The sequence below is a fragment of the Balaenoptera ricei genome, chromosome 13, assembly GCF_028023285.1.
Source record: "Balaenoptera ricei isolate mBalRic1 chromosome 13, mBalRic1.hap2, whole genome shotgun sequence".
Taxonomy (NCBI): domain Eukaryota; kingdom Metazoa; phylum Chordata; class Mammalia; order Artiodactyla; family Balaenopteridae; genus Balaenoptera; species Balaenoptera ricei.
In genome coordinates, this window is record NC_082651.1 from 76232765 (window position 1) to 76259113 (window position 26349).

Below are 26349 nucleotides of genomic sequence, written 5' to 3' on the forward strand. Positions count from 1 at the left end.
AGGTTAAGGTGGTGTTTGTCCCCCACAAAGCATAGATACCTGATACACAACCACTGCCTTATGCTCTCCTCCAATGTCCCCTCTTTGACTCTCAACATTGCCCACCACTTCGACCATGATGCCATGGGAATGGAGGACAGAAATTAAGGCTTAAACAAAAACACTATGGCTACAGAAAGGAAGAAATAGAGTGAAGAAGAGGAATCATATAAAATTTTCCCTTCCCTTTTCCTACCATCTCTATTCTAATCAGCTTGTGCCACTAGCAATACCACTTCCCCTAATTTTGGCTCCAGAAACCCAGAAGCATGGATACACTCTCACAGCTTCCAGAAAAACTCCCATTTCCCTCAACCACCTCAATTTATTTTTATCATATTCTAGAAAATACCATAAATTAGAGATTAATTAAATTTCCAAGATTTTTTCTTTTTAAAGTTACATCCAGCTAAGTATATCAATCTTAAGTGTACAACTATATGAGGTTTTTGCATATACATACATGTATACATACAAGTATATATGTGTATACACGTGTGTGAGCACATACTGTATAACCACCACCCAGATCATGACTTAGAACATTCCCAGTGCCTCAGAAGGCACTTCATGTCCCTTCCCAGTCAACCTCTTTGCCCCCACAGGTAACTACTATTCTGATTCCCATCATTGTTGATTAGTCTTAGCTGTTCTTAAACTTCATATAAAGGGAATCATATTGTATATATTCTTTTGTCTGACTTTGTTATGCCTAAGAGATTCATCAATGTTGTTGCATACAGTTCATTTTTCATCGCTCTGTTACATTTTATTGTGTGAGTACAAAGTTAATTTATCTGTTCTACTGTTGAGAGACATTTGGGGGGTTATTTCCAACCATGCACCTGTGAACATTCTTATATGTATGTCTTTTGGTAGGCCTAGGCACTAATTTCTCTTGGGTATATATCTAGGAGTAAAATTTCTGGGCCACTAAATAAGGCTCATGTTTATTTACTTCAATAAATATTGTCAAACAGTTGTCCAAAGTGCTTATGTCAGTTTCCATTTCCAGTACCAATTGCTCCACATCCTCAACAAATTACTGTCGGTCTTTTTCATTTTAGTCATCGAGCGGGAGTGTAGTGTTATCTCATTGTGGTTTTGACCTGTATTTCCTTTTCGTATATTTAGTAGCCATTTAGATCTAAAAGCAATCTCTCCTACAATGTAAATCCCTATAGGGATGTTGTAGGTCAATAAAATTGCTTCCCTCTTAGTTGATTCTCAAAGTGGGGTATGCTTAGCTATGGGACACTTTGGGTTGTTCCAAGGACTGGGGAACACTCACTGGGTGGACACTAGGGAAATGAACAAAGTGTGGTTAATCCTCCTTGACAAAGAAAATTGTCAATAATGCCCTCACTGAAAAACTCACACACAGGGGATGAAAATATGACTTTATAAGTACAGAAAGGACGATCTTAAAGTAAAGTTGTCTGAGGAATGATGGAGTGGAGGTGAGTGCTTGCTCCATGAGGGGACTTGAAGGGCTGCATTCACTCAACTCAGCCTCTATACTGTCTACATCTGGATGGTCTCCTGCTGTCTCTGAGACTGTGCTTTGGCCTGAGCAAGAAGCAAAACAGACTAGGTTCCCCAGATTGCTGAGTTCGGGGTTGTGTGGTTTGTGATCTGCAGACTAGAGTCCTAGCATCACCATGTCTGAGCGGGGCGTTAAGGTAATTCATCAGACTTAACTGTGACCTGCGGACCTGTCCCTGGAGACTGGGCACCCTACACACCTCTTTTAAGCAAGGCAGTTCCTTTACATCTGCTTCAAAAACTGAACTTCTAAGATGGCATTTGTAAAGAAAATTTGAAAATCACTGACATTATTTCTGTGAAAAATCATATTCCAGGTTTCAACAACTCACTCACAAATAAAACTTTAAAAAGCATTCCATTCATAAATTGTTCATTCCTAATAGGCCAAATTTGAAATCTAAAAATTGGATAGGAATTCTCTTATTTTTTGCCACTTCATTCTTCCATCCCCTGCTTCGTTCCTGAGAGGACTGTGGGTGGCTAGATAGTTTATATCCTTTGTGTTTAAAAAAAAGGCAAAAAACTTATGCCCCGTGTTTTTAAATTTAGAACCCCAGAAATTAATATGAAACATGAGCAATTATCTAAATGACTTTCTGAGGTAGTCAGGCTCTTTAAGACCTTTATAAATAAACTGAAGGAAATTAAAGATTCACAAATGCATTAAGAACAAAACATGGGGTGACTGAAAGTGTGCTCTTTGGATATGAGAAATTTAAGGATTATGCTGAGAGAAGGCGTTATCGGGCCAAAGTTTAACAATTATATGAAACATGATCGGCTAATTATGAATTATAATTCTATTTAGGCTTCAATTCCTCAGGCTATTTTCTTATTTAAAATTAAATAAAACTTCTAGCTTGATTATAATTTTTTATAAATTACTTATATTTGACAAAAATAATTGTGTTTCAGGAGTCTCATATTTTACAGGATCAGCCCATCTCCTTTAATGTGTTCTGATTAAACTGAAAGTATTGTAGTACTTAGTTTAAAAAAACAAACCAATGGTAAACAAACGAATTTGTTCACTGTTTTCCCTCTGCAGACCACCAAATTTCTCTGGACAATTGTGGAATTCTATCCTTTGAAAGAATGGTGTAACCACTTGCATAGAACACAGCTCACTGAGTTCAAGAACAAGGTCAAGATGAATGGCGGAAGGAGCTGACTCAGAACCAGTCACCACCCCACCCCCACCCCCACCCCGCCCCACCCCGTATCTCCATCTGATCTGCTGGGCTGGGGAGTCTAGAAGTTTGCCGAAGCAAAAGGGAAGGGAGAAACTCATACATCCCAGTGTATACCTTTACAGCAGGCAAAATCTAGGGTGGAGGGACAGGGAGGCTACAGCTTATATGAAGATTTACACACTTCTCCATTCACTAAGAACATTTATAGAGTGTCTCTGCCCAGTACAGCCTACCATGAACCTCTGGCCATTTATCACGTTCAATAATACAAAACTGTTCTTCTTATAAATCTAAAATGGTTGAATATTGGCAGTGTCACATGGTTCAACCTAATACAAAAGAAACAGAAGGCTGGGGCATCTATTACCCAGATAGTATAAAAATACAGAGTAGTTGGGAAATATGCATAACAAGAGACTCCTTACACAACCTAATGTAACACAGCCTTAGCATTTCAGCACCAGAGAATGATAACAACGATCTAGTACTATGAGGCAAGGATCCTCAACACCTTCCTTTGTATTTGTACAGCACACCTTCTCTCACTGGAACTTTGTAACAATTTTGGACGGTGAGCAACACAACAGTTATTCGCAGTTTTATAGAGATAACTTTGTCCAAGCTCTTATTTTTTAAAAGGGTTAAGGGAGAATGGGGAAATCTAATGGGAGAAATCTCTCATTAAGACCTAGTTTGGTAACTAGGATCCTAAATTATGTCACCTAGAGCAAGTCATTTGTTTTCTCTTGATGTCACTTTCCTCTCCTGCAACGCAGATACTCCCCAAGGTTGCTTCTAGCTTAAATACCCTGACTTCAAAACAATCTGCAAGTTGCCAGAGTTGAAAATGCCAAGGAATAAATAAAGTATGACATTTACTGCATAATATATATCATGACTAGCATAAGTACCCTGTGGGAAATAAACACACTTTTATGTATCTATGCTCCTACAGGAAAGTATGTATGTTTAACAAAGTGAGTACTAATTTACTGCCTTTTTAGTAACACAAGCTTATACAGGAAATGAGGCATGTCCAGTAACCAACAGGAGTTAGGTACAAGGTGAGAACAGTACATGCAGATCTTTATACTGTGTGAAAATATGAAGTGTTTTGGAGATTCTGCTGTGTCTATTCAGTTTTTGCTGATGGACAGAAATTCCATCACACAATTCAGCAATTTGACTTCCAGTTGAAAGCAGGAAAAAAAAAAAACCACCTCTGAGGTAAATATTTTTCCTAGCCAGACAGACCATTTGTCTGTTTAACAGGGATCACTTAATTTAGATAAAGGAGGAGTTCACTCTCTAAGAGGACATATGTATTTCTTAAAACTCCCCCACCCCGGGAAACACACACCCCTGAAGGCAAGTGACACAGGGGACACACATGCTTGGATACTTTTTTTTTTTTTTTTGGCTGCATTGGGTCTTTGTTGCTGCGCATGGGCTTTCTTTAGTTGCTTCGAGCGGGGGCTACTCTTCATTGCGGTGAGCAGGCTTCTCACTGCAGTGGCTTCTCTTGTTGCGGAGCATGGGCTCTAGGTGCGCAGGCTTCAGTAGTTGTGGCACACAGGCTCAGTAGTTGTGGCTCGCGGGCTCTAGAGCGCAGGCTCAGTAGTTGTGGCGCACGGGCTTAGTTGCTCCGCGGCATGTGGGATCTTCCCAGACCAGGGCTCAAACCCGTGTCCCCTGCATTGGCAGGCGGATTCTTAACCACTGCGCCACCAGGGAAGCCCATGCTGGGATACTTTTATTTAAGGGAATCAATTCCTAGATCTTGAGCCTTCATGTGTTTCCTTCTCTAAAAGTGCTCTAACAACACACTTGCCAATCTCCTTTTCCCTCTCTCCTTTACTCAGTGTCTGCTTTCTCTTCAAGGCACCCTCTTGCCCATCTGGAATCTCCCTAGGTGCACTGCCCTACAATGTGAAATTATCAAAGGCACCAAACGAATGAACAATTCACAAATATACCCCTCCTGAGGGACAGTCACAGGAAAAGGGATAAGTCTGATTTATTTCATAAGAAGGTCTGGTTTTGCCAATTAGGTTAGACGGCAGACATCATTCATAGACTAAATGAGTCTATGCTGCTGCTCCAAGGTTTTGATGAAAATATGTTGAAAGCCCATATTTAATAAAACATGCCGGAAATGAATCTACTAAACCCATTTAATTTTTGATTAAAAAAAATGCAGATATCGGCTTAAAAATGTGTGAACACCTAAGTTTTTCAAAATTATTTTAGGAGATAAGGCAGCAAAAAAATGTTAGAAGATCAACATTCAAGAGCAATTTTACCCAAGGTATTTTATATAAAACACAAACTCTGTGAGACTTCTGCTAAAAGAAGAGTTCTGTGGCCGAATATGATTGAGAAACGCTACATATTCTATATACATTTGCACATGAAAGACCCCGTGAGAAATTCTTTGGCGAGGACTCTTGGTTTTCTCTGTTTAACTTGGTATTCTCCACACTTCTGGCCATGGAATCTTTTTTCACACACCACCTATTAACATCGAGCTGACCTAGTGGTCTGTGGAGCACATTTTGTGAAATGTTGCTCTCTTGGGTCAGCCCCAGGAACTATCATATGAGTCTCTTTGTGACTGTATTTGTTTCAACCTAGGTCCTACTGCAGCCGTAGCCTCCCCTCATGACCTGTAACTGTCCCACATTTATAAAATAATCATCTAGCATGGGGTAGATTCAATCACTGAACTCACTCAAAGGAAGCAAACCACCGTGGGAACAACTCCCTGCCTTCCAATCCTTCTGTCTGCAGGGTAACATGATAGAAGAATTATCAGAGTCCAGAGAACGGCCTGTATTTATTTCTCAATACATGTGTGCTACACATGGAAGATGCACATCTCTGCCGGTCTTGGATTTCCGACTATAATCTATAGACAGTACATTAATTTCTCCTTGAAACATTCATAATAACATATCTATTACGGGCTTTCTCCATGACTCGTGATACAACAGGCATCTTCCCATTGATTTTATAGCCCCAGAGACTAAGGTCAAAGAGCTATTGGAAAATACAATGTGCTAATGACTCACTTCACCACTGTCTTTCCTGAAGAAAAGTGAATAAAATAAGCAGACATTTCCCTTTTGAATCCTATCCCAGTGATAGGAGCATAGTAAGAGGACACACCAGAAAATGATTTTACAATGGATGGGAATGGGTCCCAAACTGATTTTCAATGCTAAAATGATACTCAGGTCCAAATCAAAACTTTAAATTCTTACCCAAAATATTGTGCCTATTTAGACTACAAAGAGAAGCAGGAGTTCCAAGAGGATGCCTAGGACAGTAAAGAAACACCTTCAAATCAGTAAAACGTATCAATTGCCTCTTGGTCATTGAGACTGCAAAACATGATTCAGCATCACATTAAGTACCCCTCCCCCCCAGTTTCTGGGATTAAATCACTAAATACAGCAGAGCACTGTGATGAATCTGATAGGTAAATAAAAAGAATTTTAAACATTTTAAGCACTTTGAATAATTTAATTATCAAGTCTGGTTGACTCCAGTCTTAGTTCACACCTACTGATTTTCTACTATGATTTCCCAAATATGTAGCGATAACAGTGGATTCTAAGTTTCATTTTAATACCCACATTAGTCTCCTATACATATTGCTTATTTCCTCCTGGAAAGAAATAAATATTAGAGCAATAAATTCCCTTTTGTTAATGGAACTGAAGGGAACTTTAGAGAAAACACTAACTGTAGCGAATGTTGCATAAACTAAGAAGTCACAGAAGAACATGCTGAAGGAAGGGAAAAGTCACTGAAAAGCTTTTAAATGAAAACATCAATGGATATTATCACGTCACTAGTCACAGTTCTGAATATTAAAGAAATGGTATTGGCCACATGCTGCTAAGTGAAAGAAGACAGACACGAAACACTTACTGGATAATTTGAAAGATCCTAAAAAGACAACTCATCTATGCTTATAATAGTCGAGACAGTGATTACTTCTGGAAAAGAGGGAGAAAGTAAAAATTGAGAAGGGACAGAGGAAGGATTCTGGGGTGCAGGGGATCTTCTATTTCTTGACTTTAGTGATAAGTACACAGTTACGTTCACTTCGTGATATTCACTGAGCTAATTCCCTGTGATTTGTGCATTGTTCTATATATAGGTTACACTACTAATAAAAATTTAAATAGATAATAAACTACATAATTTCTAATATTATCAGACTTTTTTTCACCAACACTTTTTCAACATGGCCTCATAAGTTTAGACGTAAAGTGACCTCCCAGTAATACAAATAAAGATCTTCAAGGTGTTACAGACTGATTTCTAAAATTGCCCCGATTCTCTACCTCTTTTTGTATCCATGACCTTGTCTATGTGACTTTGTAACTTCTCCCACTAGCAAGTAGAGTCTATTTTCCCACTCCTTGAATGCAGGCTGGCCTGTGACTTCCTTCAGCCACCAGTTACAGCTGAAGTGACAGTGTGTCAATCCCAAGCCTAGGCCTGAAGAGCTTTAGATAAGACACCTTGCGGAAGATTGCTGAGCCATCCCTGCTGAAGCCATCCTGGACCATCCAGCCCCAGGCAGCCATCAGCTGGTCACAGACCCAAGACTGAGGCTGGCCGACATCACCCATACCCGGCCTGGGTCAGCAGAACTGTCCAGCTGCCCCCAGAAGCGTGAGAAACACACGATTCTTTTAGTAAAGTAACTGTTAACTTACAGGGGAAGGGAGAAGAGGTGATAACAGAAGGGGAGTGCCTCAGGAGGAGTGCCCAAAAGGAATGCAAGCTTAAACAAACAGCCTCTAGAGGCCTCAACGTTCTGCTTGCTAAGGACTTCAGGATAAAACTAAGGTACAATGGCTTGCTAATAACAAGAGAGAAAAACACTTATTTTACCTGCAAAGCAGACACATTGAAAACAGGAAAACTTGCTGTGAAAGTAAACAATGAAGTGTGGAGAACTCTGATTTCTAAACCAAGTTACTGAAAGCACCTAACAGGATAGTCTGATCTAAAGAGTAAAAGAACCAGAGAGCATCTAATATCCCCCCCAGTGCTGCTGCTTTAAGCCATGGTTTCCCCACCTGTAACAAGGAGATACAGTCGTTGTCAGGAATTAATGACATAAAAAGCATGGTAAGAAGTACTACAAACTACTGCGTAAATGTTAGTAGCACAGAGTGGGGAGAGGGAGGCCAGGCATCAGAGGTAGATGCTAGCACTCTCCAGGTATGCTATCTTCCACTACTTAATTTCTTTGAGCCTCAGGGCTCAGTTTCACTACAAGTTTAAAAAAACGTAACACTATCTCACAGGCTTACTGTGAGAATTATGACATAGCTGAAGCACCCAACCCAATGGCTCCACTAAATAGGCATTCAATAAACACTAGCAAAATACATAAACAGGTAGATAAAAAGATGTGTAGGCGATAATGACCAAAAAGGAAATTTATTGTATTAGAAAAGAGAAAGTTATCAAGTTTCTTATGCAAGTATTACCATAAGGAGAGAAGTAGCACATAAATAAAATCAAGAGTAATTAGAGAAGCAGGTGGCCTAGCTAGTTCCACCTCAGGAGAAAGTCTGGAGAAAAGTTGGGTGAGAACCTAAGAACACTAGAGGAAGCAGTTGGGGTAGGTACAAAAGGGTTAAAGTGGGCTTGAGTGCTGGAGAACTTAGCAAACTTAGACCTTTTATGGCACTTGCCGTGTCAGGATCACTGTCACTAAAAACATAGTTATGTCTACAGATCATCACCGTCTCCCTTGTTCCTTGTTCCCATCACTGCAATAAGACCCAGAACAAGGTGAGTGGGCCTTGAAAGAGATGGGGAGACAGGGAGGAAGGGAGGATGGGAAAGAGAGAAAAAGGGAGGGAGAGTCCAGAGCACTCACTATAGTCATCCCTTGATATCCCTGAGGGATTGGCTCCAGGACCCCCTCTCCTCATGCAGATCCCCAAATCTGTGGACGCTCAAGTCCTTTGCATCAAACAGCATAATACAGCCAGCCCTCCATATCTGCAGATGCAGAACCCACGAATGTGAAGGGCTGATTGTACTAATTTGAAGACATTTATATTAGCTCCATGACAATTTGGTCACAACCCAAAATCTTTGAAGCAAACCAAAAATGTCAATGGAGGAAAAAACAAAATTAACAAAATTAATTAACAAACTATATCAACTTCCCATGTATTTAAAATACAACCTTGAAAGAAGCTTACACTCACTAGCCTTAGGCACTGTACGAGACAAACTTCAAATTCAGCCTGCCTCAACCCCCAAAATACCTCAACAGACTCACCCACCTCCACTGGTGCATGTTCTCCCATGCCCATGTCTTAGTTCCTTTCAGCCCTAATAACTACCCTACCCCATATATCACCGTCTTGCCCAAATTACAATTATTGGAAAGTAAAATTATTTTTCTACATACAAAACTCAGACAAAATTATTAAAACCAACAGGAGTTAGTTCTAAGATTGTTAAAAAAAAAAAAATAACAATCTTGCTCATAGCCATATTCAATATAAAATACCTGGGGAAAGCCTAAATGAAATGTGAAGAGCCTATGTGAAGAAAAACATACTACTTAACTGCGCTTTTTGTGTTTTCAAATTTGTAAAGAAAAGGAAATAAGGAAGGAGAGGAGGGACACAGTCAGTGGGCTCTCTAAGCCTAGTGGGAAGGGAAATCGTACACCCTCTCTGAAGCCTAAGGTGCACAGGATGAATCAAAGCTTGGGAACCAATAATGTCTCTTCTATACGTAATCATAGCTTCACATGAAGGTTTATGTTCAAGTACACCCCTGACAGCATTATATATATATAAAGGAAAAAAAGAAACTAATCTGAAAATCCAACTTTAGGGGAATGGTTAAATGAATTATCCTATATCCATTAACTGGGATTCTATGTCAGCATTAAAATAAGTTTTAGAAGGTTATTTAATAATATCAGAAAGTGTTCATTATCTATTAAGTAAAAACACAGTTTTCACAACTATCCATGAAATATAATCTCAAATTTATATATATGTATATATACACATATATATATGATTGGTAGAAAATATAACAAAATACATTTATTTGGTAATTTTTATTTTCTATACATTTCTCTAGTTCCTAAATATTAAACAATAGGTGTGAATTATTTTTATAAACAGGAAAGAAAGTGCTTTTTTTTTTTTTCAAGGAATATGTTTTTAAATGCCATCTGTGATTTTCGAACTCAATGGGAACTGTCCTCTGAAACTGCATAGTGTTTGGTTCATTACTTACAGCACTAACTACATGCTGCCTTGATGTTTTAATCATATGTGAGAACAGTGATTTTTGTAAGGGTAGGAATTGAGTTTTATTAATATATTTCTCAGTGTGCCCCCACTTAAATCGTCATTAAACATCCATAAAACAAATGAGTGAATGCATGGCAGATGGTGAATAAATTTATGTTGATGGGCTGCTTAATTACAATGGTTAAAAAGACTATCTGTGGATAACAATTATATAATTTGAAGTTTTCTGAAAAGCTTTTCTGTATTCTCAAGGAAAAGCAATTTATTATATTGATACATATATATATGTTAAAAACCACATCCTGATACTGATTCCTTAAAAAAAAAAAAAACCCTCAATCCTGATACGGATACTTTTTTTTTTTTTTTTTAAAGTAACACAGTAAGTTCATGCTTTGGCATTCACCCCAGTTCCTAACATAAAGCAATTACAGATAAAATATCAAGGTCAAAAAACAAGGTCAACATCCCAGTAAACCTGAAATGGTATAGAAATACATGGTAGCTGGTGGTCACTGAAGCTCTGGGTCTGCTGTCTAGAAAGCAGCAGGGGAAGCCAGGAGTTTAACACATTATTGACCAGGGGATTTTTGCAGAAACAAATGCCTGTTGCTGTAATACATCTCCAGTCAAAAATGGGTTTAACAACTGAGGACAACAAACTAAACCTATTTATGCAAAAACACTCCTCCCTCAGCAACTAAAATCCAGCTAAACTTTTCAGTTTGCTTAAAAAGTTAAATAAATACATTTTAAAAAATGAAAAAAGAACAGGTTAGCTATGAAAAACAATGAGAAATTTTGGAACTGATAAATAATCTTAGAATTAAAAGTGTAACAGATGGAATAGAATCTAGATAGGCATAGTAAAGCAGCAATTAGAAAATTGGAAGACAGAACTGAGGTATTCATGCATAAGGTAGCAAAAAGGACAAGAGGATAAAAGCACAAAAGACGTATTATAAGAGACACGAAAACCAGAGGCTCCAACACTTGTCTAAAAGGAGTTTCAGCTGAAAAGCACGGTGGAGAAGCAATATTTTACGAGATAACAGCGGATCATTTTTCAAATTTGAGGAAAGACCTGAGTCTTTTTTCAAATTTGAGGAAAGACCTGAGTCTTCAGATTTTACCACACATCGTGGTAAAACTACAGAACATAAAGAATTCAGAGATGATCTCCAAAGAGAGAAACATTATCTACAAAGGAAGAAAGTATCAAAAAGAGGTCAGAAAGACACTGGTATAATGTAGGTCAAAAGTATTGTTGGAAAATAACTGTTATCCTAGAATTGTACACTTGACTAGTCTCGTTACAGAATGAGCTCAAAATAAAGATATTCTCAGACATGTAAAGTATATACTTCTCAGAGATCCTCATTTAAAGAACTGTTAAGTTCTTTAATCATCTCATTTAATCACTGTTAATGTGATCTCAAAATATAAATTAGCAAATAAAAATACAGGATACCCAGTTAAATTTGAATTTGAGATAAACTAATACTTTTAAAATACATGTCCCAAATTATTTGCTGTTTATCTGAAATTCAGATTTAACTGGGCGTCCTATATTTTACCTGGCAATCCTACCACAAAAGAAAACATGAACCCACAAAGCAAGCAGAGGACACAAGAAACAATGCTGAGTGCAAAAACTGATACAGTGTCAGTAAATTCATTTAACTATTAACTGTATGGAAAAGACTATTTCTATTAACTATACCTTTGAAAATAATTCTAAAATGATAACTCTTCTCTAAGCCACAAATCCATTTTCTTTTAAATGTGCAAGAAGTTGTCATAATGGCCTTTGGACATTTCTACGTTAAAAGAAGTGTAAATCTAACAGCTGTTTTCCCAGCATGTATCACAAAGCCCGTTATATTACAAATGATACATGCAATTAATCATAAGAAACATAAGAAACTTGTCTTAAAATTAGGTATCACTTCATCTCACCCTACCTGTCTGTTTTAACCCAACACTATGCCATAGGCCACATTCTTTTCTCCAGCCAAGTCAGTTTTCCTGAGGGTCTCTCCTGTACTTTCTAGTCCCCTCAAAGCACTCAAAGACCAGTCTTCCTCTGTGTGTTCACCATACTCCATTCACAAGCAATTTTTTGATGATCATTAAGACGTCTGAAATGTAAGCTACAGTCCAGACAAGCTCTTCATAACCAAGAAGGTCCATGTACAGCTTCCTTATGTGGATTATTAACCAAGATCGGTGAGTTTCATTTAATGACAGAGATATGCCCCTGAAAAAAAAAGTGCATTATCTTTTCTATGGTCTGAATACAATTCAGTTTTAGATGCACTTCGGGGTACTTTCTATCAAAAAGGAGACCTGCAGTGAAAGTTTTAATAGAGTATTACTGTCTTAGTGTATCTGTGTTGTAAATTTATTTTATTAAAGCAGAACAACCAGTGTAATAAAATAATGCCAAAAGAAAGTTATGTGGACAGCTCTTTCATATTTGCTTTAACAGGCCCATCTGGAGGCAGCTGAAATTCAGCTAGATGGATGAGTGAACAAAGCAAATCACATCCTGCTGATTCAAACTGATTTAATTACACTAAATCCAAAGGGCAAGACCAATGTCTTATTCATCATTTATCACATATCCTCAGTCTGTAGCTCAGGAGTGCTCCGCCAACTAATGTTTGTGGATTATGGAATATTTTTTACAGATTTCAAAATTATTCTTGAAAAAGGAATATGCATACACTGGATTCTAAAAGTGTAGACGTCTTCTAGCTATGTATTTTGGCATTGCCCACAGCACCTCTGCACATGCTAAAAATGTAGAAAACAGTAGATTGATTAATTTATAGCTATAAAATCAAACAGGTAGGTGATTTTAGCATATCAAGAGATATTTGCTTTTAATAAAAGATTTCACTGAAAAGACTGGTCTCCAAGTAATTTCAGAACCCAATTCTAGTTTTAAAAGTTAGATTTACACCTAATTTTTAAGAACTCATTTATTTCATGGCAAAGTTATGGGAAAATGAGTAATCAAGATGCAGGGAAGAAGTATGAAAGTAGGAGTTCCTATGATCATTTCCATGAGGTACTACTTCATTTAATTCTAGTTCTACATCAAAACTTTAGAATAATAATCAAATGACAAAAGCTGCTCTAGATCCACCAGGAAATTTAATTGTATTGTTTGTTATGATAAATGAAGCAAATTATAACAATTCCATAATGTTGAGGGTAGTGAGGCAAGGTTTTAGAGCTCCATGTGTTTATATGTAATAAATCATTCCTTTGAAAAGATAATTGTAGCACCACTAGAAATGAGGGGGAAAAAAACAACTTTTAGGGCAATTATTTGAAAGCTCCTCAAATTAACTTGTGAACAGTTGGTTCTTTGTTACGGAGTGCCCATTATGAAAAGTTGTTTCAGGACATTAATTCACTTAGTTGAAGGAAATAATGTAATTCTAGTTATTAATCACTTTAATTTTAAATGTGCTTTGTAAACTGAGAAGACATTAAACTCCAAGAACAATGTGGAATGCACAAGTAATTAGACGGTTAATGGGCTTCTTTTGAAAAACTTCAGCATAAAATCAAAAGGCTTCAAGGCTCTAGGAAAATCCAAGTGTATATATGTAATGTGAGAAAGTTCTACCCAATTTTAGTGACCAATAATATCACCAAGGGAGTGAAATTAAGCCCTTCTCTCAAAAGCAATTTCCATAGATTCATATTATGTTATGAGTCAATCTTCTCTGTAGTGTAATTTAGCTGTGCCTTCTTGAGGCACCATGAAATATAATTCTCTGTGATACTTCACTCCAGAATTCACACCAAAAAGTACAACACTGTTTTGCAAATATCTTCCTGAGACAAACATAAGCCAGGATTTGGCGTTACTGAACATCACTGCAACTGACTGAGGTGGAACCATTTGATATGCTCAGTATGAACAAAACTTGCTAAAGGTCACTCCATACCAGCCAAACCAGAAGAGGAAAAGACAAAAAACCTCAAGGAATTATTTAAAGGATTCTCCATTTTATTTTGCTAAATGAGATGGCAAATGATTACTTGCAAATTTTCACTTCCACTTCTACAGTGGTATTTTTATGAATATGAACTGTTAGAACCTTGAACCAGCCAGTAGAAGGAATATGTTAGATAACCATGCTTTCTTATTAAACAAAACCAAATTAACATTAATTGCTTTGACTTCTACTCGTTCTCAAAACAGATGGCATATCGTATCTACATTAGTAATACTTCACAGATATATACAAAATTGGTAAAGGAGGTCATGCTGCAGACAGAAACAGAGGTGGCTTGGGAGTTTAATCCTAGCTGGGTCTCTTAATTATCTGTGTGACCTTGGGTACTCTCTGTCTCTCTGTTTCTAATTGGGATTCTTAATGTCCAAATCCCACCCCACCCCGAGAAAATAAGTATATTCTTCATCATTTGACATTCAGAGAAATTAGGAGCATCTGACATTTCTGGAGAGTATCTAACAATTAGCCATGTAGGATTAGGACGGTGAAGGATAAATAAGGATCCTCCTCTTTCTACAGCTTAATGAAGCAACCAGATATGCCTGATCAAGGGGACACTTCAGGAAACTACATGTCTAAAAATTGTGCGACAGACCAAAAAGTAATTTCCCTCTTCTCATGCACAACCTCTGTCCTTGGTGACAGAGTAATACTGGTATCAGAGTACTGGAATGAACCTACAGAGTCATTTAACATTAGGTACTGCATAGGATAGAAAGTCCCTGTAGCATCGCAAGCCAATAGTTATTAAGGATCTGTTGGATCACCTCTAAGTGCTGGAAGCTCAGTACTTCCAAAGGTGTTTTCATTACACTAATGGGGAACTCTAACCCACAGAAAAGGTTTGCTTGTAGTTGTTGTAAATATGCCTCCTTATAACTCCATTCTATTGACTGTGGCCTTTGAAGCAACTCATAAAAGTCTTGTTTTGTAGGAAAGTTGATCAAACGTTTATTTAAAGCCATGTTTGTAAGGCAGCTATTATATTTCTCTTCAGTCTCAACTTCTCTAGGCTAAACATCCTCATGTTTAACACCAGGCCCTTCACAAGCCTGGCTGACTTTATTAGCCAAAAGATAATGAACACCAAATACCCAAACCCCAAATTCAGTCTGACTGGCAGAGTACAAGGTCATTACTTCCAATGCCCTGCTCATTCTGCTTCTATTAACACATCCTCATAATGGGCTAGGGCTTTTCATATACATTTTTGTCCAAATCTGTGAAACAACTTGGTTTATACTGTAGAATATATATTTAGCCGTCTATTCATTCTTCCATCCATTTAATTCCACCTTCCATCCATATAATATGAACTTTTAATAATATCTAAAATTCTACTGATTCTTACATAATGTTAATTAATCCATTACTCCCATGTACCTAGCAGTACTACAGGCTTGCAGATGTTTCTCAAAAAGCATCTTGGGCACCCTCTCCTTTGCCAACATTCTTTCATCTACGATGAGGGCTTATAATATTTGAAGGCAAAACTTTTTAAAGACATGGTATGTCTATGTGCATTTCAAAAAAAGATTCTTTTTAAGTCAGTAAAAGCTCTACAAATCATAAAAGTTAAACAGACACAGTATTATAGAGACAATTTACTTGAGAAAATTCTCAGGTAATTAAGATATTCCTTTGACGTGAACCATTTTAATAGGGATTAATCTATATATTGTTAACATTACCTAAATCTACTCAGCCCTATAAACACATACTGGCCAAGGAGAGAGAGCCTGAAACCACAAGTCCGAGGAATGTGCTGTGTTTTGATATGGATTTTCGTTCAATAAGACTGTTGGAGGCTCTTTCAACATTTATTCCAAAGTACACATAAGTTACTACAACCACCACCTTCATCCTAGATGCGTACTGGGAAATTAGCAGCATTAACTGGGCATCTCCCAAAGTAACTGAAATGAATTTGCTATCATATATGGATACTAAACTAGGCACTGGTAAACCTGAGTTACAACTTCAGCTCTATTTAGCCACAGGAAAGTCATTTAACCAGTCTGGGCTTGAATATCCTCACTTGTAAAGTATAGACACTGAACTGGATGATTTCTGAAGGTCCCTCTGCTGTATGTTTCCATATACATTGAACAAAAGCACTCAGGGCTGCCAACAAACACATGAAAGGATGCTCAACATCACTAATCATTAGAGAAATGTAAACCAAAACTACAATGAGGTATCACCTCACACCAGTCAGAATGGCCATCATCAAAAAATCTACAAACAATTAATGCTGGAGAGGGTGTGGAGAAAAGGGAACCCTCTTGCACTGTTGGTGGGAATGTAAATTGATACAGACACTATGGAGAACAGTATGGAGGTTCCTTAAAAAACTAAAAATAGAACTACAATACAACCCAGCAATCCCACTACTGGGCATATACACCGAGAAAAACAATTCAAAAAGAGTCATGTACTACATGGGCTTCCCTGATGGCGTAGTGGTTAAGAATCCGCCTGCCAATGCAGGGGACACGGGTTCAATCCCTGGTCCGGGAAGATACCACATGCTGCGGAGCAACTAAGCCCATGTGCTACAACTACTGAGCCTGAGCTCTAGAGCCCGCAAGCCACAACTACTGAGCCTGAGTGCCACAACTACTGAAGCCCATGTACCTAGAGCCCATGTTCCACAACAAGAGAAGCCACCGCAATGAGAAGCCCGTGCACCGCAACTAAGAGCAGTCCCCACTCGTCGCAAATAGAGAAACCCGCGTGCAGCAACAAAGACCCAATGCAGCCAAAAAATAAATAAATAAATTTATTTTAAAAAAACAAAACAAAAAAACAAAAGGATTCATGTACCACAATGTTCAGTGCAGCTCTATTTACAATAGCCAGGACATGGAAGCAACCTTAAGTGCCCATCGACAGATGAATGGATAAAGAAATGTGGCACATATATACAATGGAATATTACTCAGCCATAAAAAGAAACGAAATTGAGTTATTTGTAGTGAGTTGGATGGACCTAGAGTCTGTCATACAGAGTGAAGCAAGTCAGAAACAGAAAAACAAATACCGTATGCTAACACATATATACGGAATCTAAAAAAAAACCAAATGGTTCTAAAGAACCTAGGGGCAGTACAGGAATAAAGATGCAGACGTAGAGAATGGACTTAAGGACACAGGGAGGGGGAAGGGTAAGCTGGGACGAAGTGAGAGAGTGGCATGGAGATATATACACTACCAACTGTAAAACAGATAGCTAGTGGGAAGCAGCCGCATAGCACAGGGAGATCAGCTCGGTGCTTTGTGACCACCTAGAGGGGTGGGATAGGGACGGTGGGAAGGAGACGCAAGAGGGAGGAGATATGGGGATATGTGTATATGTATAGCTGATTCACTTTGTTATAAAGCAGAAACTAATACACCATTGTAAAGCAATTATACTCCAATAAAGACGTTAAAAAAAAAAAAGCACTCAAGGCATTTCACATTTAACTACATAGTTTTACCCTATTGACTAAGAAATATGTGTTTGCTCTGATATTTAATACCTGAATACTTCAAGGTAGCCAGAAATAGTCTGATGAAAGAAAAAAGGGAACTCTGCTGCCCAATCGTGTGTCAGTAAAGAAGTAGTCCTTCTAGGCACACGTATGCGCTCACATGCACACACACCCACGTGTGGACAGGAGGTGACCAGCGTGGAGCCCACAGCGTGCTCCATAATGTAATCCCATCTCTCGTGGATTTCATCACAAATAGATAGAAGGGGGAAAAGTTCCATAAAGTTTAAATGGTAGTGAAGTAATTCTAGCAACCACACACTAAACTTCTATTTCCTAAACAGAGTGAGCAAGAGGTGGTTCTCTGTGTAACCTTCACATGCTGGGCTAATGAACAAAACATGGCAAAACAACTCAGGTTTCTCAGAAGCCAAACAACTGTTGAGCTCATACACCAATGAAGTCAGTTAATCTTACCTTGACAAAAGGTGTTGTTAACCCGTTTATAACCTTGTAGACATTCCATCATTTGATTATATCCATGATAAGCTATAAAAAAGAAACAGTTATGTTACATGCTTAGTTTAAATTCTTACAACCCTAAACTACTATATGTGATAACCAAAGCCATATAAAGCATCAGTGATCTTATTTCTAAGATACCAACCCAAGGTATATGCATTTCTTTCACATTTTCCTTGTTTTTCAGTATACCTCATATTTTGCAACAGACATAAATCTCAATTAGTTGTCAATCTTGATTATGTTAGTTCAAAGAATCATAAGACTGTTCTATATTTTCTTCCAATTAGTGATTATTTATTACCAAAAAAAAAAAAAATCAATTCCTCCCCAATGATTAACTACAGGCAGTTGAATTTTCTTATAAATTCAGAGAGGGTGACTATACATCCTGGTCTGCCTCGGACAACCCTTGGTGATACCTTTGCTCCAGCAAAGTTCATCAATACCACTCCATTTCACTCTTAAAAGTGTCCCAGTTTAGACAATAAATTATATGCTCGCCTCATTAACAGGCTCACATATTCCAGTGATGAGCTGATTCTTTATACCATGAAGCTGGGAAGAACAGAAGGTGAGGAGAGGAAGCTGGGATAGGTGAAGGGCTGCTCTGATCAGTTGAATGGTTCATCATCTCAGGAAACTCAACAATACAAATGTTGCGGTCACCAATTTATCAACAAAATCCTAGTCACTGAAATTCTGACATCCTAACGTGATACCTGAGAACCTTTCTGGCATAAGTTCTGGGACCAAGCTGACCTAGGTTCAAATCTTGGCTCTGCCACCTTGGAAGACAAGCTTCCTGGGTTTCAAATGGAATTCTGTACAATGGGAGTATTCCCATCTACTGAGCAGGTCAGGGTTGTTGTGGAGTTTAGAGATAATTTATGCAAAATGTTTACTGCAATGCCTGACAAAAATAAGCCCAGATATCATTGTTTCCTGCAATAAGGTGTTATTTTATTAAGATGAGTAACAGAAGACGGGCTGTCATCAAAATAGGATGAATGGTCAAACCACTTCGAAGAACTGAACAAAGAGTAAAATAAAGAAAGCTGCAAGTAAAATGGAAATTTTGTTTTGAAAAATAAAATTATTTTGCCCCTAACACATGCTCTTTATTCTCACCACTAGTGAACAGCGTGAGTATTTACTAGTGGCATTCATGTCCTCTATTACTTCCTTTCTTTGCCGTATTTCTCCTGCTGGAAAGTGGTTAAAGTGAGGAATCTTGGAATAGTGGGTTAAAAGAAAAAAGAGGTTGATACAGAGGGAGTCGCCCATTCAGCCTCTTGGCCACATGTCCAGTCTTATCCCATATAACAAGGACACCCTGTAGCAGGTTACCTACAGAGACTGTGCAATCTCTGTCCGTGAATTGTTCAAAGGCAAAAGAGAGATCATATCTTGTTTAAAAATTAACAGTCATCTACCTCAAGGCAGAAAGAGCTGGACCAGATGATCTTAAATTCTTATTCCATTTAGAATTTGATGCTAATTTTCTTCTAAAAATGTTTAAAGGACAAGCGACTTGTTCATACCAAGTACATTTTTAATAGAGTACAGACTCTCTAATGAAATTATTTGCAGATTTAAAATTACGTTTTCACAGTAAGAACTGATCAACAATGAAAGGTCCTTCTGTATGTGGCTAAACAAAAACTTCAAAACATTAAATAAAAGCCACCTGAAAACTGAATTTTGAACTACTTCGAGTGGGAAAAAAAAAAAAAAAAAGGCATGGAACACAGAACCCTAGAGTCTAAAGCCAAGGAAAGTCTGCTCTCTTCCAAAAAGAGTATGATTTAGATTAGTACCAACGAAGGCACGTTTGTTAAATGACACAGGAAGAATGTGACCCTGAGTATGTTTCTTGGGAGTGAGTCACATCGTAGGACGGCACAAAAGGAGTAAATGTCAAGATGTTAATAGTTTACTTCATTCATAATCTGCGTTGCTCTTCATGAAACAGAATCAATGTCTTCAATTTATACATTAGGCGAGCCCATATATGACCTTATTTTAATCAGTATTTAGTTAAAAGTGATAGCAACTTTGTACTTTCACGTTCTACTTAAATTATCATATTAAGATATAAAACCATATAAAGCAGTGAATTTATCCCTAGATGATAAAATTCTAGATAGAAAATGATAGAAAGTCGGGAGTTAGGGATTAAAAAACAAAGCAAAACAGAAAAACACAACAGTATGATTCCCTTTACTCTTAACTTCTGTCCCTGTCTTGCAACGCTGGGATTTGGAAATAAGAGGAAAGAGAAAAAGCTAAATAAGCAAAAGATACACAGAGAAGGGGAGAAATGGAAAAGAAAAATACGAGATAAAATGGAAAAAGTATTAGTGAACATAAATGCAGCCCCAAAACCAAGCTGTAAGAATTGGACTTCTCTTTCCTCAGCCCTGAGACTTAGCAGTGGGAAACATATCACCCTTCACAATATTCCTGAAGAAAACTTACCCAAAAATGAAGGGAGGACATTTTTAAAAAGGCAATGCTTCTTCAACATTTTAAATATAGACTCGTTTCATGATCCATAAGACTCCACAGCAAATGACAGAGCTGGAGTCAAACTCAGGTCTACCTAACTCTAAACTCCATGCTCTTGAAATCATACCAAATGTCCCCTAGATGTCCCTTCAGTCAGGTTGCCACAATAATTTTAGGCAGATGTATCTTTCAGTGAGGCAGGACCATCGCACTCAACCCACTTGCTGGAAATTCACGTTGCTAATCATTACTGAAACTCAGAGAAAGTCCACTGGGGACAATGTCTCGGTACTGAATGTCGTTATTTATGTGTTTTTTTTCCCCCCCATATGAAGAATTCATTAATTATCAGAAACTTTAGTAGGTGTTTCCAAACATTATTCCTCTAAAGGAAGATAGGAGCAATTATCAAGAAAATAAGTGAAATTAACTTAGACATCAAAACATTTAGAGAACGTTTAAGTCTGAAAGACAAGGAAGAGAGACAATTATTTAAAACAAATTATGATGGTGATGGAAGAACAGTATGTAAGACAGACCTATGGAGCAGTGATTCTAAAATGGCAGATTCTAGATTGAACAAGTTTAAAAGGCAGTTGAGAATATCAATCAAATCAACAGACGTTTAAAGAAGGGTAAATAAAACTTATCCAATTGAAGCCAATGAGAAATTCCTTGCAGCATAAAGTATTAAAAAAACCTATAAAAATCTTCAATAACACAAAGCAAAAGATGATGAAGAGAAAAACATCACTTGCTTTCTTGGCAAAAACACGACGAATAAGAGGAAAAAAGCTCAACTTAAAACAAGTTACCTCTGGCTTTCTGAAAAGTATTAGAAAAATTGTGAAAAAAGTAATAGAAAGATGTACATCTGGATTTATTCACTTCAACAGGTTCTGAACAACAAATTTTACAGACTAAATGCGTGTGGGTGTCAGTAGAGATTCATGTCATGAAAATGTGATAGTTTAACAGTAGCAACTAAGAGGAAAAGGAGAAAAGCACTGTGTCCTAGTGATTGTTTCTCTTTCACAAATCAGCAATCATTCGTTTCTCCATTTTAGCCTTTCCTTTCAGTGAAATTTGAAAACCTATAGTGTAATAAAAACTACAAGAGAAGTCGTGGATATTAATAAAAATTTCATTTAAGGAATGTAATTTAAGAAATAGCAACTGCTCTGACTTTTTATCGGGTTTGGAACATTTAATTATCGTTTTAAAAGAGATCTTATTTTTCTTTCACCTCAGAAAATAGAGCCTACTTATAGCACATCCCCTGTCTAAAGACTTTTTTTTAAAAAATAAGTAATCCAGCTGGACAAGGCAACTGATAACTGTGTTTATTAAAAAACAGAATCCATGTGAAAGCTTTCTCAGACTTGCAAGGTTTCTGGAAATGCAAATTATCACACTACGTTCTACAATTCAATGCAATTTCTTTGAAGTCTAATGTTGCCTCACCATTAAAACCGTAATCATAAGGAAACAGATACGCTACATTAACCTGCAAAGGAATGATGAAACGTCACTTACACGGCTTCTTGGGGCATTTCTGGCATTTATGAAAGCCCCAGGAGGTACCCACGGTTCCACAGCAGTCCTCCTGCTTTGAAAGGCCAGGAAGCGCTTTGCCACACTGCAATGATGAGGTGTGAAATACAAAGGTTAATTGAATGCAGGACGCCCAGCTCCAGAGCACTGCTGTGCTTCACAGCCACATTATAAAACAGTTCTTGTTACTGACACAGAACCGGGGTGGGGGGGTGGCGGGGAGACCTCTAAAACCTCAGAACAAAACACCAGCACACAATCAATACCGCACTCAAGTAAACATGCATATTTCCAAGAGCTCCTTGGCATTTTTAGAGTCTTCAGAAAACCTGTCACTGGTCAGAGCACTTTATAAAACTTAACTTTCCAATGCCATTTTTTCCTTAGTAAGAACCTCAAAACTTAAAAGATAAACTTTTTATAGATAACTAATAAGAACCTACTGTATAGTACAGGGAACTCTATTCAATACTCTGTAATGATCTATATGGAAACAGAATCTAAAAGAGAGTGGATATATGTATAACTGACTCACTTTGCTGTACAGCAGAAACTAACACAACATTGTAAATCAACTATACTCCGATTAAAAAATTAATTTTAAAATTTTTAAAAAATTAATAAAAGATAAACTTTTTAAATTTGAGTTTTAATTGTCTGTTGAAATCTCTGCCGTGGACACTCAGGGAACAGAGCTGTAAGGGTGAGGCGTGTACAGAGACCTTGAGAATGTGGCACAGATCCCGCCTAAAGAGGCCATTGGTCCTCCTGTAACACCAAGGGCTGGGCAGGGACAGGATATGATCACAGGCTGAGCCAGATCAGCTCTGGACAAGACAAAGTCTCCAGGCATCCAAGCAGCCTGACCCAGGGAAGTCAGCCAAGCTAGGAAGGTGCTGGCAGGTTTAAGTCAGGCCAGCAGGCAGAAAAGCCAGGCGTAGAGGCCACCTGAGCAACACGAGTTGACAGATGTGAAGATCCATCTCATCTTTTGGTCAACCAAGGTCAGAAGAGGCTGAGAGGCAGGATCCTAAAGTTAGACCAACTCAGTGGGGTTGGGAAGGCTCTAGGGCAACAGATTCTGCTCTGTGTACGGATTTGGAGGCCAGCTGTGCAGGAAGGGCCACCTGACTCCTCATCCCTATTGTGCAGGCTAAGCCCACGCCCCAGATCTAAGGGGTCCCTCTGCCTTCCTGTGCCTCAGTCTCTGTAAGATTCTCCAAATGGTTTCCAGAGTCATCTTTCCAAAGACAAGTCTGATCACATCACTCTGATTGAAAACCTTCAGCGACTCTCCACTGTCTGAAGACTGCAACCTCCCTAGCATGATACATGGGACCTTCCTGTTCTCACCTTAGACAATCTTTCTCTCTGTCCCCTTCTACCTCTCTACATCCATTCTCCAGGCACACCAAAGGACTCCTTATCTTCTGTACAAACTGTCTTTCCAAAAGTCATTTCTCCTCTCTGGAACGCCCTTCCTTCTTCTTTTGCCTGGAGAAACTTTCTTTATCCCGTAATCCCCAGCCCTGCAGAACCCTCACCACGAAGCCTCCTGTCTCCTCAATTTCAGCAAGTCCCTCCAACCATCCCTTCTACTCCAGGGCACTTTCTACACAATTCCACTGCTTCCACTGTGCATTTTAATTAAACACAGATGTATCTTATTTATATCCCAATACACAGTACACATTGCAAATAAACGCTCAATAAATGTGGAAGGAAGAAAGGAGGAACTAGGAAACAAACAAACTAGTTGCCATCCATTCAAGCAAGCAGTGGTTCTGGGAAAAACCATGGAAATTAGCAAACTCGCCCAGGCTAGCAAGCAGAACTCAGGGACAAAAAGCTGGGGCAGGTGGTGACTCGAAGAAGGGCAGCAGTGAGTAGACACCAGTCACCTGGCAGGCCTCCAGGGACAGCACTGCTTTCCCACCAGGTCCACCCATGCAGCATTACCAACGAGGCTCTAAGTAACTACATGTCCCAATTGTAAAACAAAACCAGAGAAGGCTCAGCTCAGCTAATGAAGTTTTTGTTACATCATAGCTTTGAATTCCTTAGGTTTTTGTGGTTTTTAATGATTTCAACAGGATGTTGTATGCTCTCCAAAAATAGCGTATGATAAGCAGGAGGAGGGGAGGGGGGAAAACGGGAAGGGAGTGTGAACACTTGTACAAAATGGAGAACCTGAGGGAAGAAGAGCACATACTGGCTGGATTGAGGTAGTTCCCAGATTCCTTTAGCTTAATCACAGAAGGCTTAAATCTGAAATATGAAGCACGGAAGAAAGAACAGTGCTCCAGGCATAAGACTGGAAACAAAATGATTATGTTAAGAACACAGAGGTCTCCACTGTTGCAGTCCACTGACAAAGTTTGCTTATGGTTTATTTCCAGTCTTATCAGTCAGATTAACATAAGACACCAGTGCACATCACATGTAGTCCATTCTTGTCACAGACTCTCTAGGTTCTTCCCTTCATCAAGCAAAACTCTTAACACTTGCTGATTTTATATGCTCTAAATTTTAGTAGCAGTTAAAGTCCAATTTTCACCTTGGATTCCTAGAATGTTTCACTTGGGAGGGCAAAAATAAATCATTTCTCCCGACCAGGGCTCAAAAAAGGTACAAGGTTTTCATTACAGGATTCAGGCCGCTTTATCCCATGGCTTTGTTTTGTGGGTCCACCACCAAGAGCAGCACAAGCCATCCAAATCGATTAAATAAATGGCAGCGTAGGTGGTACCACGACACTGTGTGTTCTTCTCAAAACTGGGTGTGCACAGTATGAGGACAGACTGCAAGGGATGAAACCAGGCTTGTAACAAGGCACAAGGATTCATGTACGCTCCTTTAGTTATTTAACGATGCAGAGACTTCAACGTGTAGCTAAAAACTCCACCTGAGACATCTTTGTGGCCAGATGAGGGCTCTCACACAAGAGACTACTCAGCACCACTAGGTCTTACCTGGATGTAGGAAGCATCAAGAGTAAAAGAAGGTAGAGGAAGAATCTCCCCTCCACACCAAAAGGCCACACTGGAGACAATCACATTGAAAAGGATGTTAGAATCCGGGATGATCTCAGAATGGAAGGTTCTACTTCTCCATGAGACATTATCACATGGACACAGGCTGACTCTACTGAACCACATTTTTATTCCCAGATTAAAGTGATTTTTACAACTTAAAAATACAAACGAGAGAGGGCAGACAGCAGAAGCAAGAAGAACTACAATCCTGCAGCCTGTGAAACAAAAACCACATTCAGAGAAAGACAGACAAGATGAAAAGGCAGAGGGCTATGTACCAGATGAAGGAACAAGATAAAACCCCAGAAAAACAACTAAATGAAGTGGAGATAGGCAACCTTCCAGAAAAAGAATTCAGAATAATGATACTGAAGATGATCCAGGACCTCGGAATAAGAATGGAGGCAAAGATCGAGAAGATGCAAGAAATGTGTAACAGAGACCTAGAAGAATTAAAGAACAAACAAACAGAGATGAACAATACAATAACTGAAATGAAAACTACACTAGAAGAAATCAATAGCAGAATAACTGAGACAGAAGAACGGATAAGTGACCTGGAAGACAGAATGGTGGAATTCACTGCTGCGGAACAGAATAAAGAAAAAAGAATGAAAAGAAATGAAGACAGCCTAAGAGACCTCTGGGACAACATTAAACGCAACAACATTCGCATTATAGGAGTCCCAGAAGGAGAAGAGAGAGAGAAAGGACCAGAGAAAATATCTGCAGAGATTATAGTCGAAAACTTCCCTAACATGGGAAAGGAAATAGCCACCCAAGTCCGGGAAGCGCAGCGAGTTCCATACAGGATAAACCCAAGGAGAAACACACCGAGACATATAGTAGGCCAATTGGCAAAAATTAAAGACAAAGAAAAATTATTGAAACCAGCAAGGGAAAAATGACAAATAACATACAAGGGAAATCCCACTAGGTTAACAGCTGATTTCTCAGCAGAAACTCTTCAAGCCAGAAGGGAGTAGCATGATATACTTAAAGTGATGAAAGGGAAGAACCTACAACCAAGATTACTCTACCCAGCAAGGATCTCATTCATATTTGATGGAGAAATCAAAAGCTTTACAGACAAGCAAAAGCTAAGAGAATTC

At 38.5% G+C, this 26349-nt stretch overlaps 1 protein-coding gene across 8 annotated transcripts in view; it reads right to left on the reverse strand.

Annotated features, from left to right (window-relative positions):
- LTBP1 (latent transforming growth factor beta binding protein 1) overlaps positions 1–26349 on the reverse strand; it is a 427484-nt gene that overhangs the window by 161161 nt on the left and 239974 nt on the right. For all 8 annotated transcript variants that reach the window (XM_059943619.1, XM_059943615.1, XM_059943620.1 and 5 more), the window contains 2 exons: positions 22185–22287; positions 18093–18164 (listed from right to left, as the gene is read on the reverse strand). In XM_059943619.1, coding sequence (XP_059799602.1) covers positions 18093–18164; positions 22185–22287 — 175 coding nt within the window. The remainder of the gene's footprint in view (positions 1–18092; positions 18165–22184; positions 22288–26349) is intronic.